Source organism: Hypomesus transpacificus, chromosome 16 (assembly GCF_021917145.1).
Source record: "Hypomesus transpacificus isolate Combined female chromosome 16, fHypTra1, whole genome shotgun sequence".
Taxonomy (NCBI): Eukaryota; Metazoa; Chordata; class Actinopteri; order Osmeriformes; family Osmeridae; genus Hypomesus; species Hypomesus transpacificus.
In genome coordinates this window covers 1,451,338-1,465,424 of record NC_061075.1, presented here as the reverse complement: position 1 = coordinate 1,465,424, position 14,087 = coordinate 1,451,338, and the positions used below count along the sequence as shown (strand labels likewise).

Here is a 14,087-nt window from a genome sequence, read left to right as displayed (position 1 = left end):
ATTCATGGACCAAGACGGAGGCAGGAAGGATGAGTGCCTCTAAGTTAGCCAGTCCAAACAACTCTCTCATGCCTGAGAGGACAGCTTAGATACCTCCTGACTCTCTGCCTCACCCCCACACACAGACCAAGAACATACTGGAGGAACCTGACTCTCTGCCTCACCCCACACACGGACCAAGAACATACTGGAGGAACCTGACTCTCTGCCTCACCCCACACACAGACCAAGAACATACTGGAGGAACCTGACTCTCTGCCTCACCCCACACACAGACCAAGAACATACTGGAGGAACCTGACTCTCTGCCTCACCCCACACACAGACCAAGAACATACTGGAGGAACCTGACTCTCTGCCTCACCCCACACACAGACCAAGAACATACTGGAGGATCCTGGCACACTGGTCATACAAAGGACATACAAATAAATATGTCAAATGACAGCTCTATTTACATTTCACACATCCCCAAATCAGGTCAGTATAAGTTTAAGCTTCAGACAGCCTACATGTAGGTCCTTCCCAGCCCAGGCCCTTCTCCACCCCTACCTCCCCCTTCTCCACCCCTACCTCCCCCTTCTCCACCCCTACCTCCCCCTTCTCCACCCCTAACTCCCCCTTCTCCCCAGCCACCCTCCCCCTTCTCCACCCCTACCTCCCCCTTCTCCACCCCTACCTCCCCCTTCTCCCCAGCCACCCTCCCCCTTCTCCACCCCTACCTCCCCCTTCTCCCCAGCCACCCTCCCCCTTCTCCCCAGCCACCCCTCCCCCTTCTCCACCCCTACCTCCCCCTTCTCCACCCCTACCTCCCCCCTTCTCCCCAGCCACCCTCCCCCTTCTCCCCAGCCACCCTCCCCCTTCTCCCCAGCCACCCTCCCCCTTCTCCCCAGCCACCCTCCCCCAGCACCAACCTCCAGCCACAGGCCTCCTCCCCATCTCCAGGGTCCTCCACCGGAGGAGGGGGTTCGAAACAGCCACAAACCAGAGTCTTTAACATCTTCGCTGCTTCCTTTCATCTTCAATCTCTTGTTCTTATCTCTCTACAGCTTTATTATATTCTCTGGTTCCTCTTTAAACCTGAGGCCCTCCTCCACCTCTCTCTTTCTCTCTCACACACACACACACACACACACACACACATTCAGCTGTCAGAAGGGTGGAGGAGAAATAAACTTCTCAGTTCTCTCACCCTCCCGATTCCTAAAAAGGGGAAGTCATAAAATGACAGGCTGACTTCACACACAAGTCCTGTGCTTTGTCTTAAGTCTGTCTGTATGTCCTCTTGTATTTCTTTGTGTTTCTTTTATTGGTTTTTCCAGTTTCTCTAAGGAGTGTAGGTTAGCAGTGTTGATCTGTGGGTAAGAAATACAATCTGACTTGATGTAGAGACGCGAGAGAAAGAGAGGGAGCGGGGTGGAGAAATGCTGAACAAACTGTCCCAGAAACTCTGTTTAATATCTCTGTCCTCCCCCAGCCTCTCTGTCCACCACCAGCCTCTCTGTCCTCCCCCAGCCTCTCTGTCCTCCCCCAGCCTCTCTGTCCACCACCAGCCTCTCTGTCCTCCCCCAGCCTCTCTGTCCTCCCCCAGCCTCTCTGTCCTCCCCCAGCCTCTCTGTCCTCCCCCAGCCTCTCTGTCCACCACCAGCCTCTCTGTCCTCCCCCAGCCTCTCTGTCCTCCCCCAGCCTCTCTGTCCACCACCAGCCTCTCTGTCCTCCCCCAGCCTCTCTGTCCTCCCTCTCCCTCTCCCTCTCTCTCCTCCCCGTCTCTCTCCCCCTCACCCTCTCTCCCCTCCCTCTCCCTCTCTCTCCTCCCCGTCTCTCTCCCCTCCCTCCCTCCCTCACCCTCTCTCCCCTCCCTGTCTCTCTCTCCCTTAACAAGTCATGGACCAAGACGGAGGCAGGAAGGATGAGTGCCTCTAAGTCAGCCAGTCCAAACAACTCTCTCATGCCTGAGAGGACAGCTTAGATACCTCCTGACTCTCTGCCTCACCCCACACACAGACCAAGAACATACTGGAGGAACCTGACTCTCTGCCTCACCCCACACACGGACCAAGAACATACTGGAGGAACCTGACTCTCTGCCTCACCCCACACACAGACCAAGAACATACTGGAGGAACCTGACTCTCTGCCTCACCCCACACACAGACCAAGAACATACTGGAGGAACCTGACTCTCTGCCTCACCCCACACACAGACCAAGAACATACTGGAGGAACCTGACTCTCTGCCTCACCCCACACACAGACCAAGAACATACTGGAGGATCCTGGCACACTGGTCATACAAAGGACATACAAATAAATATGTCAAATGACAGCTCTATTTACATTTCACACATCCCCAAATCAGGTCAGTATAAGTTTAAGCTTCAGACAGCCTACATGTAGGTCCTTCCCAGCCCAGGCCCTTCTCCACCCCTACCTCCCCCTTCTCCACCCCTACCTCCCCCTTCTCCACCCCTACCTCCCCCTTCTCCACCCCTAACTCCCCCTTCTCCCCAGCCACCCTCCCCCTTCTCCACCCCTACCTCCCCCTTCTCCCCAGCCACCCTCCCCCTTCTCCACCCCTACCTCCCCCTTCTCCACCCCTACCTCCCCCTTCTCCCCAGCCACCCTCCCCCTTCTCCCCAGCCACCCTCCCCCTTCTCCCCAGCCACCCTCCCCCTTCTCCCCAGCCACCCTACCCCTTCTCCCCAGCCACCCTCCCCCTTCTCCCCAGCCACCCTCCCCCTTCTCCCCAGCCACCCTCCCCCTTCTCCCCAGCCACCCTCCCCCAGCACCAACCTCCAGCCACAGGCCTCCTCCCCATCTCCAGGGTCCTCCACCGGAGGAGGGGGTTCGAAACAGCCACAAACCAGAGTCTTTAACATCTTCGCTGCTTCCTTTCATCTTCAATCTCTTGTTCTTATCTCTCTACAGCTTTATTATATTCTCTGGTTCCTCTTTAAACCTGAGGCCCTCCTCCACCTCTCTCTTTCTCTCTCACACACACACACACACACACACACACACACACACATTCAGCTGTCAGAAGGGTGGAGGAGAAATAAACTTCTCAGTTCTCTCACCCTCCCGATTCCTAAAAAGGGGAAGTCATAAAATGACAGGCTGACTTCACACACAAGTCCTGTGCTTTGTCTTAAGTCTGTCTGTATGTCCTCTTGTATTTCTTTGTGTTTCTTTTATTGGTTTTTCCAGTTTCTCTAAGGAGTGTAGGTTAGCAGTGTTGATCTGTGGGTAAGAAATACAATCTGACTTGATGTAGAGACGCGAGAGAAAGAGAGGGAGCGGGGCGGAGAAATGCTGAACAAACTGTCCCAGAAACTCTGTTTAATATCTCTGTCCTCCCCCAGCCTCTCTGTCCACCACCAGCCTCTCTGTCCTCCCCCAGCCTCTCTGTCCTCCCCCAGCCTCTCTGTCCTCCCCCAGCCTCTCTGTCCACCACCAGCCTCTCTGTCCTCCCCCAGCCTCTCTGTCCTCCCCCAGCCTCTCTGTCCTCCCCCAGCCTCTCTGTCCTCCCCCAGCCTCTCTGTCCTCCCCCAGCCTCTCTGTCCACCACCAGCCTCTCTGTCCTCCTCCAGCCTCTCTGTCCTCCCCCAGCCTCTCTGTCCACCACCAGCCTCTCTGTCCTCCCCCAGCCTCTCTGTCCACCACCAGCCTCTCTGTCCTCCCCCAGCCTCTCTGTCCTCCCCCAGCCTCTCTGTCCTCCCCCAGCCTCTCTGTCCACCACCAGCCTCTCTGTCCTCCCCCAGCCTCTCTGTCCTCCCCCAGCCTCTCTGTCCTCCCCCAGCCTCTCTGTCCACCACCAGCCTCTCTGTCCTCCCCCAGCCTCTCTGTCCTCCCCCAGCCTCTCTGTCCTCCCCCAGCCTCTCTGTCTTTCCCAGCCTCTCATCCTCCTTTTCCTCTCCGGTGTTTCCCACAGAATGTGATTATATTTGTGGCGGTAGGCAGGGGTGGAGCCAGACGTTGTAAAATTGGGATCTCAGCCCAAGCCCATGTCCTAGTATAAGCTAGATGTGAGTGTAGATGGGGACTTGGAGCCATAAATCATTTTTGGAGCTTTACGTAATACAAACGGGACTCATATTATTATATTGAAGCGGATATTCTGCCCTCCTTCCTTCCCTCCCTCTCTCCTCCCTCCCTCCCTCTCTCCTCCCTCCCTCCCTCTCTCCTCCCTCCCTCCCTGTCTCCCATACTCACCGCTGTAGCTCAACGATCTCGTTGCTGAGAGAATCCAGCTCCTTGATAGCTGAGAAGTCAGCAGCCAGGTTGAGTAAGTTGTTCTGCAGGGGACAGAGGTTCAACAGTGGATTAACACCAGCATCACTCAAGCGTTCACCTGTCAGACACACACACACACACACACACACACACACACACACGCGCAACAAACATCCACCATACACAAGCACACAGTCAAACACGATGTCTCTACACAGTCAACAGACTACAACAGCAGCACGTGAGATGAGGGCTCTTTGTTTTATCCTCCAGCTTATTTATGACTCCAACTTATGTTGAGGATCACAATGAACCACCCAGAGGGGAGGAGCGAGACATGTCAAATGTTTTTGATCTTAGCACAAGAAACAGAACAGGAACAGATGTAGGAGACACGGTCACACACACACACACACAGGTACGGCTCCATGGATGACGGGACCACACTGGCTACGGCTAGAACGACTGGGACGGGGCGGAGCTAGAGAGAGTGTTTGTGATGAGGCGTTAGTTCAGAAACCCTTTGAATGCAACCCAGCTGAAACCCAGCGGGCGTGTCTCAATACTCTGAGGGGGCTTCCTCTACTGGAATCCTTATATTACTCACAGGAAGGGGGGCTTGAGAACACTTACGTTCGATGACAAACAAGTTCACCTCCAAACTTGGGGGCGGGGGCAGAGTCCTCAAAACAGACTCACAAAACGTTCCTAGTTGTTTCTATTCAAATCTTCAAGTATGAGGTTTCAGTGGGGTGATGGTGAGGAGACTAGGAGAGGAAGCGACTCGACAGTATTGAGGTGCATCCTGAGCTAGCACTCACTCGGTGGGGGGGCACCCATAGGGGGGCGAGTCCACCCTGTCAACAATGCATGACTGATGAAGAGGAGGAAAAGGAGGAACACACACGGACAGGGTCACACACACACACACAGCAGCAAGCTAGGAAACAGAAACACATGCAGAAACACACACAGAAACACACACAAGCACAGCACAGGAAAAGGGAAGGAAAAGATTAGTAAGAAGTTTTTATTAGCAGCTATTATCAGAGAATAAATGTGATTGACAAAAAACTAAAACCATTTTATTCCTTTAAATTTTAGAAAAGCTTAAATCTTACACCTTAAATGGTGAATAATCATTATGACAAAGCTTAAGCGGCAAAAATAAGAGAATCCTCCTTTAGTTGAGCAGAAGTGCGTAGGTGGAGGGCAGAGGAGGGCCGTACCTGCTTGGCAGTCAGCCGGTCTGAGGGGGGCATCATCTCTGGGCCCAGGCTCTGCGGAGGGTCCAGGCCTTTCACCAGCTTCTGGTTGATCAGATGCAGTGCCAGAGCAAACTGCTCTCTGGTCAGCTTCCCTATGTCCCCAATGTCACACAGCTCCCTGGGACACACAGAGACACACACACACACACACACACACACACACACACACACACACACACACACACACACACACACACACACACACACACACACATACACACACACACACACATACACCAAATGGGGTCACAGACCCACCACAAGCACAAATTACATAAACGATCAATGATTTCTGACAGGGGAAAATCAATAGACTTCAATTGGTAAGCCTGGAGCTTAAATAAGCACATCCTGGAAAGAGGGGGCCCCATTGGGACTGCTGCCCCCAGGGGTGTCCAGTCGGGGGCCCCTCAGAAGCGGGGAGGCCCAGAGGCTCACCAGATGCGTGCGAGCGTGGCGGAGGGGAGGCCCGTCTTCAGGAAGATGTCTCGCACCTCGGGCCCCGATACCAGCCCGTCCATGTCCCCGTCCGTCTTGGCAAACACCTCGTCGTACTTGAGCTTGTCTGCAGGCGACACCACCCACTGCAGCGAGGGAGGGGGCGGAGGAGAGTAGGTGGAGGAGAGGTTTGCGGAGGAGAGGGGGCGAAGGAGAGGGGGCGGAGGAGAAGAGGTGGAGGAGAGGGGGCGGAGGAGAGGGGGCGAAGGGGGGATGGAGGAGAGGGGGCGGAGGAAAGGGGGAGAAGGGGGGGTGGAGGAGAGGAGACCCACAGAGGGGAAGGAGACGAGAAGAACACAGATAAGTGAAGAGACAGCGGACAGATGGGAGATCAATATGGACACAGGGAGGTGAGTTACTTTAGCCATGAGTGCAATTTCAACAGTAGCAATACAATATATAATATAATATAAAACGACAGTGAGGAGAGGAGAGTAGGAACACTGGGGTTTATAGCAAGATGCGAGAGGTGACTAAAGAGGGCAAAGTGAGGGTCAGTTTCTTAAACGTCGATGTTCACACCACTTCCCTGAAGAGTAGGAAATAGGAAACGAGTGTGGACAGGAGAAGGTAGGAAACCAGGAAAGAGGACTTCATCCAAGTTACGCCAACAGTGTCGTAGGCCACTCTACCTACCGTGGGGACTGCAGCCTTGGGGGGCTGGGTGAGGCTGGTACCCACCGAGGAGGGAGTAGGCTTGGGGGGCGCAGGGAGGGTCTTGGTCCCTGCGTGGGACGAGCGGTCTTTGACGGAGGGGGGTGAGGGCAGAAGGGGCATGACGGGGGGCACCCCGGGGGGCACGACGGGGGGCACGGAGGGTTTCTTCCTCTTGGAGGGGGGGACGAGGGGTGGGGGCAGGGACATGGGGACGGACTCCCCCTCTAGGGCTCTGTAGACCAGATACATGGCCTGAGGGAACAGGGAAAACAACAATGTTAAATCACATCGGCAACGGCAGAAGCACGCATGTTCAATGTATTTCCACACAACTAGGTCGACAGGCAGGGTCTGCCTTTGAGCTCTGAGCTCTTTGTCAAGTTTCATCCACGTAACAACAAACAGACGTTTCCCATATGTGACACCCAGGACAGCAACAGGCTGGGCCGTCTGCTCAGCTACAAACATCTGGACGTTACATAAGCAAAAACACATGCCGATGTGATCAAAATCTCCCAGAACGCAAAGCTACAGCTCAACCTTAGCACCTAGTGTGATTCAGGACCTTGATGGACACAGCATAGAACAGCAGCAGATAAACATAACAGACAGGTTTTTAAAGAGTATTCCCGATGGTGAACAAACCTTGACAAAACATAAATGCAAACTTCAAGTGAATTTAAATACAAACAAGGGCACCATTAGCTTGTTATAAATGGAAGTCTGTTCATTTACACCGACCTTGATTTGGCAGATATCGACTACAGTTTCTGTATGATCTCTCAGATAAGTGCTGACGAGAGCATTCTTACCACAGCAAACTCATCTCTGTCGAGCATTCCATCTCTGTCAAGATCACTGAGTTCCCAAACCTGCAACACACACACACACACACACAGTTTCGTCATCAACTGAACCATCAACATGAACAAACAATAACCATCCGTAGACACACACACACACACAGACACACAGACACAGCAGCAGTTTGCTCACCCGTCCCAGTACGTCGACTGGCAGTTTGGAGTTGAGCAGCACAGGTTTAACCTTGTCCCCTGAGAGCATGCCCCCTGCTGGAGACAAGCTGTCAAAGATGGCATCGAACTTCAGCTTCTCCTCTGCCTGTGGACACAGAGCCAGTCATATTGGATGAGAACTATTGATTAGATCTGCTTCCCAGCCCAGGATGGGTTATTAACGTCAGAGAAGCAGGGGGCTAGTGATGCATCGCTACAGCAGAGGCACAAAGAAGAAGAATTCCAGTTATTGTGTCAGAAAAAGTACGTTTGTTAGCCAAAGGCGTCCTTAATGCTGACGTTGGATCCGGAATGATTCGTTACGTCTGAGGTGCACAGTGCATCTGATTTAGGTGAGCGGCTCACCTTAACGACCCAGGGGCTGTCGGTGACCACGCCTCCAGGAAGCAGTGGGCTGCTGGGGTCATGCTGAAGGCAGAGCAGGGACACTCAATCAGATCCACCGTTCACACATTAATATGAATCCACAGGCTTTTACGATGTAAAGATTCTTGTTGGCTCCACTTTGCACAGCTTAGTGAATCAGTCAGTGATTGTTGTGTTGGAGCATCTTGAATAACATCAACACTGGGAGCTGACTGTTTTGACAGAGGACAGTCCTGTCTGTCTGTACTCACAAACTTCGGTGGAGGAACTCCCTTCTGGTTGAAGTTCTTTAGCGCCACCTCCAGGCCGCTCTGAGCGCAGGCCACCAACCGCAAGGCAATGAAGAATTGCTGAGGGGCGTAAACACATCGAGGTACACTTACAATCACTACAAGATCTCAAAACAATGTAATTTTGTTGAGAAGTGGGGGTTTCGTTTGGTGTTTTGTGTTGATTTATGAGGTAAATGTACCTGTTTGTTGAGACAGCCCTTGCGTTCAGAATCTGCCAAATCCCAGATCTATGCAAACGGAGAGAGTTATGTACTTCCAACAATTTTTGAATCACATCATCAGCAAGTTAACAGGTAAACAAACACTAAAATAAAAACAGTCAGTGTGATAATGGTGACACAGTGGCCAAAAGGAAAAAAATGCATGAATAAAATACATTGTTAAAAAATTCTATGACATATTTTTGACAAAAAAATTAATATCTGTCAGCGTTAAGACTAACATTCACACCGTTGCACAAACAGTGTTTGAAACATACAGAAGTTTTATTTTATTTTTAAGAATAGCTCTGTGTACATGCGGCCCCTGGCCGGGCGGCTAGTGTCCCAGCCCGTGAAGCTACCTTGCCCAGGACCAGGTCGGCCAGGCCAGACCTCTTGAGGAACAAGGCAGCATCTGCAGCTGCCACCTGGCCACTGCCTGAGGGGTCCACCTGCTCCCAGAGACACAGGAAGTAACACACACACCCTGGACACCACACACACACACACACACACAGCCTGGACACCAGACACAGGAAGTCACACACAGCCTGGACACCACACACACAGCCTGGACACCACATACAGGAAGTCACACACAGCCTGGACACCACACACACAGCCTGGACACCACACACAGGAAGTCACACACAGCCTGGACACTACACACAGGAAGTCACACACAGCCTGGACACCACACACACAGCCTGGACACCACACACAGGAAGTCACACACAGCCTGGACACTACACACAGGAAGTCACACACAGCCTGGACACCACACACACAGCCTGGACACCACACACAGGAAGTCACACACAGCCTGGACACTACACACAGGAAGTCACACACAGCCTGGACACCACACACACAGCCTGGACACCACACACAGGAAGTCACACACAGCCTGGACACTACACACAGGAAGTCACACACAGCCTGGACACCACACACAGGAAGTCACACACAGCCTGGACACCACACACAGGAAGTCACACACAGCCTGGACACTACACACAGGAAGTCACAGACTGGACACCACACACAGCCTGGACACAACACACAGGAAGTCACACACAGCCTGGACACCACACACAGGAAGTCACACACAGCCTGGACACCACACACAGGAAGTCACACACAGCCTGGACACTACACACAGGAAGTCACAGACTGGACACCACACACAGCCTGGACACAACACACAGGAAGTCACACACAGCCTGGACACTACACACAGGAAGTCACAGACTGGACACCACACACAGCCTGGACACAACACACAGGAAGTCACACACAGCCTGGACACCACACACAGGAAGTCACACACAGCCTGGAAACGACACAGCTTATCTAGCTCACACAGGTATAACCCATTATAGTTGGTACATTATGGAAATAAAAATAACAGTAATACATTCTGCTGAGACAGCATTTTTGTGTCAACATTTTCTTACCTACTACCTCAAAGGTGGCGGTACATTGGACACAAACAGCAGCTTAAGCCTCGAATTGAAGCACTGCAGCCTATTTAATTGTGCGTGTGACATCAATGGAGGACTAAACCATAAATACTGCATTCAAAGCTAGTTCTCACTTCAAATAACACAACTTTAAGGCATTTTTGCCTGCACAGCATCCAACCATGTTCCCCTGCCCTGTCAGTTGAAGCAGCTAGCTAGAAAGGCTGTCATGGGCAGCGGGCAGGAAGAGAGAGGATCATCATTAATTCATAGTGTTGAGAAGCCTTCTCTGAGGTCTAGCACACTGACTAGACACTGTAACTGTGTGCTGTAACCACTACAGCCGCCTGCAGACTGGAGATCTGCAGCTAGTAGCATTTACTGCACTGCTTCTCTCTACGTGTCTCTCCCTCTCACACAACAGAATATCTGTCTCTGTCTTGTTGGCCTTAACTCAGTCTGTGTCTCACCTCCCTGCAAAACTAACACACAATTCATGGTGGTGTGGTCCTACTGACATGGGGAAGGTCTTACCTGTCGATAGTATTTGTCATAGACAGGATTTCCACTGGAGAGCTGTGGAGTGAGAAAGAGATTCTGCATTAGAGAGCGATCACACTGAGGCAATATTACTGGACGGTCTCCGCAGCCCGTCAGGAAGAGACACTTCCTGTTTTAATGCATTATGCATCATGCCATTAAGACTGCATTTACTTGCTTTGGTCACAAGTGTTGTTGTTGCTGAGCCAGTTTTGTATAAAAAAAACTAAGCATCTTAAATGTATCAATAGCTTGCTGTTGAGGTGACCGATCATTTAAAATTCTATAATTAACTATCAGTATAATATAAGGTGTACTATTTAGTCTAATCCTTTGTACAGGGGGTTCATTGAGATTTCTGTCTCATTGAGAATTCTCTGTTCCAAAAAAGAGACAGGCAGACAAGACCAGCCACTCTTCCAGCCAAGCTGGGATCCACAAGTGTGTGTCTGACTGAGGGCCAAGAGTGAGCTCTGCTCCAGTGTCTCTGCCTGCCTGCCTGCCTGCCTGCGTGCCTGCCTGCCTGGTTGCCCCTGGGGCAGCTGCCAACAACCTGGGGTGATTCATTACAGACGGGAGAGGCAAACTTATTCAAATCAATATGTTGACTCCGGAGCATTCTTCAGTGTGTTTCGTCTCTCAATGCTTGTAATTCTATTCTGATTACTCTGCCAGGCATCGTAAAGTCCCTCGCAGAAACAGCAGCATCTAGAACAACATTCGAAGGAATGTGTTTGTTTTCCGAAGAATAAGGGGATTGAAAAAAATGACATTAATATGACACAGGACTTTCTGGATTGAGGAAAAACACAACCAAAGGCAAAAGTAAGTAGCCTGGTTCATATAAATGGGAAGCCGTCTAATAATCCTTTTACTGGGAAGAACGAGAGACAAGACAGGTCCCTGAATCTGTCTGGACAGGAGAACAGACATTCATTCACTAATCTGACCATAACAATATGAAAGAACTGTTAATATCCCATATTTCCTGTTTCCGTTGTGCAAGCTGCATCTTGTCTGGAGTATAACGTAATAAAGTTAGTAAAGTGTCTGTGTGTGTTTGCGCAATGACAGGGGACAGACGCTTTCTGCTGATCTGTAAAGAAAAAACACCACGACCACGCCACAGGCTTCCTGACACACATCCTGTGGCTCCCAGGGCCCTCATGAAGGAGTGGCCCCGCGGCTAACAACTGCTAGCACACCCTCATGAAGGAGTGGCCCCGCGGCTAACAACTGCTAGCACACCCTCATGAAGGAGTGGCCCCGCGGCTAACAACTGCTAGCACACCCTCATGAAGGAGTGGCCCCGCGGCTAACAACTGCTAGCACACCCTCATGAAGGAGTGGCCCCGCGGCTAACAACTGCTAGCACACCCTCATGAAGGAGTGGCCCAGCGGCTAACAGCTGCTAGCACACAGATTCACTAAACAAATGCGATTAGATCCGGATGAGGAACGTGAAGATTGGCATTGCCAGTCAAGAGCGGTCAATGGCTGATTCATAATCTGATCATTATTCACACATGTAGGCCTCAGCTTGTCTGTCCCCATTTTCTATCGCAAACAGAAATGTGTGCCTGGAACTGTTGGCGGCCAAAACACTGAAGCTTTGTGTCCAGTGCATTGCAAACACTCCCCAATCACTCTCTTCACAGAGCAAGCTAGCACCATATAGCTACTGACTGTATTATACTGGTCTGAATGTTTTTATTGTAACGTTTTACTGCAAGATGCACCCTGGTCTCGATGAGCCTTCTACATTTACATGTAGCAGACGCTCTTATCCAGAGCGACTTACAGTAAGTACAGGGACATTCCCCCCGAGGCAAGTAGGGTGAAGTGCCTTGCCCAAGGACACAACGTCATTTGGCACAGTGGGGAATCGATCCGGTAACCTTCTGATTACTAGCCCGATTCCCTCACCGCTCAGCCATCTGACTCCTTACTCCTTCTCTGAATAAAATCATGAGTTTGCCCCAAATTTACCAGTCAGCACCATTCTCCTTGTCTATGAAAACTCGACCTGCTACTAAGAAAACCCCAGCACCTTTAACTATTACATAACTGCACAAGACACCTGCACCACACAAACAAACTGCACATGGATGATGCCACTGTAAACGACTGTGTGTGTGTGTGTGTGTGTGTGTGTGTGTTTGTGTATCCATAACACCTCCAGGTTGAAATTTCTGTGTTAGTCTTGGACGGTGGCTTCGGTTACAGGTTTTGTGACTTATTAACAAACTGATGAACTTAGTGGCAAATGCCAATTAGTATAGAGCGAACATTATAAAACTATCTTGATATATTTTCTTAATCAGGCATTTGCTTTAAAATTGAGTGCGCACAACGCATTTTTCATAATTCTCCCAAACTTGGCAATTAGGTCTAAAAGCTGCCTGCCAGTTTTGTAACTAAAAGTGATGCTTCCTCTTCTTACAATTAAAAAGCAGTAAGCCATGCTAGCTTGTTGTCTCTAACAAAACGATGTACTTTATACGTAAGAAACCCAACTAAAAGAGCAAACAAGCGTTTAAGCTATTACCTTCATCGTCAAAGGTCACTATCAGCCACACATTAACCCAGCCAGTCAACATGGTCCCTTCCTAATGACAATTATTCACTGGGTTGTGCGGTAAGCTAGCCATTTAGCTTGCTAGACTAGCTCGCTTATATTAATAAGAAGGATGATTATCAACATTGGCTGGCTAGCTACATCATTTAGTGTTACTTGTATGGGAGACAGCAGGCTAGCAAGTTAGTAAAGCGATTTTGACAGACCTAAACCAACTGGATGACATTAAGTACACATGCCGTACTAGTAGTAGAGCGGAGACTTTCACTGACCGAGTTCACGTTCATGTTAGTGGAAAGTAACATTCAGAATATGGCGAAATATTATTTTTTTTTGCCAGAAGAAATTGAGGAAAAGTTATCAATCGAAGCCATCTCAACCGTTTTAAAAATGATACCAAGTAGCATAGAGCCAGATACATAGATAGCTAGCTAGCTAGCTAGCTACGCCCTTTCGCAGTCCCCAAAGAGATTAGCCAGAAACTTTTCCCAGTCAGAGCTAGCTGCGGACAACTTCAAAAGAGAGTGGAAAAGACACCGGAAGGCGCCCGTTTTTATACACCCAAATTCATGAGTAGTCTAACAATGCTCATGTTCAATAAGGAGAGTGGAGACAGATATTCTGAGACGTTAAGTACAAGTTTAAAGACAGGGTTACCTGAGTCAGAGAGAGACTGGCAGCCATAGTGTTGCTATTCCCACTGCCTCATTCCGCTTTGCGTTGGGCATATAGCGGAGACCGCTTAAACCATGGCACTGGACTTCTTCATACGGACCGGATCGATCTATTCGGCATCTGCAGTGTGGAGAAGAAAATGTGTTGTGGCTAATGGAAGGGAATGTTGCACGCTAAGACTATAACTTTACAGTTATGTATATATATTATTTATATTTTTCATTTGGGACCAAATTTCATCCAGTGCAGTGATGTTTACTGAATCATCAAGATCCACAT

General features: G+C 50.4%; 1 protein-coding gene and 1 long non-coding RNA gene across 3 annotated transcripts; both read right to left on the bottom strand.

Annotated features, from left to right (window-relative positions):
- Window positions 1-8: 8 nt before the first annotated feature.
- Window positions 9-2,454, bottom strand: LOC124478615. The gene is made up of 3 exons (XR_006957253.1): window positions 2,027-2,454; window positions 198-347; window positions 9-96 (listed from the first exon to the last, which is right to left on the bottom strand). It is a non-coding gene; the product is annotated as an uncharacterized LOC124478615 (long non-coding RNA).
- A 1,745-nt stretch (window positions 2,455-4,199) lies between these two features.
- Window positions 4,200-13,859, bottom strand: eps15 (epidermal growth factor receptor pathway substrate 15). Of its 2 annotated transcripts, none has more exons than XM_047037214.1 (12): window positions 13,791-13,859; window positions 10,550-10,591; window positions 8,915-9,004; window positions 8,532-8,579; window positions 8,311-8,409; window positions 8,039-8,101; window positions 7,653-7,778; window positions 7,469-7,528; window positions 6,681-6,908; window positions 5,940-6,085; window positions 5,463-5,619; window positions 4,200-4,295 (listed from the first exon to the last, which is right to left on the bottom strand). In XM_047037214.1, exons 1-12 carry the CDS (start codon window positions 13,815-13,817, stop codon window positions 4,209-4,211), a joined length of 1,173 nt encoding a protein of 390 aa, XP_046893170.1. In that variant the 5' UTR covers window positions 13,818-13,859; the 3' UTR covers window positions 4,200-4,208. The 2 variants fall into 2 exon arrangements, with proteins under 2 accessions (XP_046893170.1, XP_046893169.1); XM_047037213.1 differs by having other exon boundaries at window positions 6,636-6,908; window positions 13,791-13,858.
- Window positions 13,860-14,087: the final 228 nt, after the last annotated feature.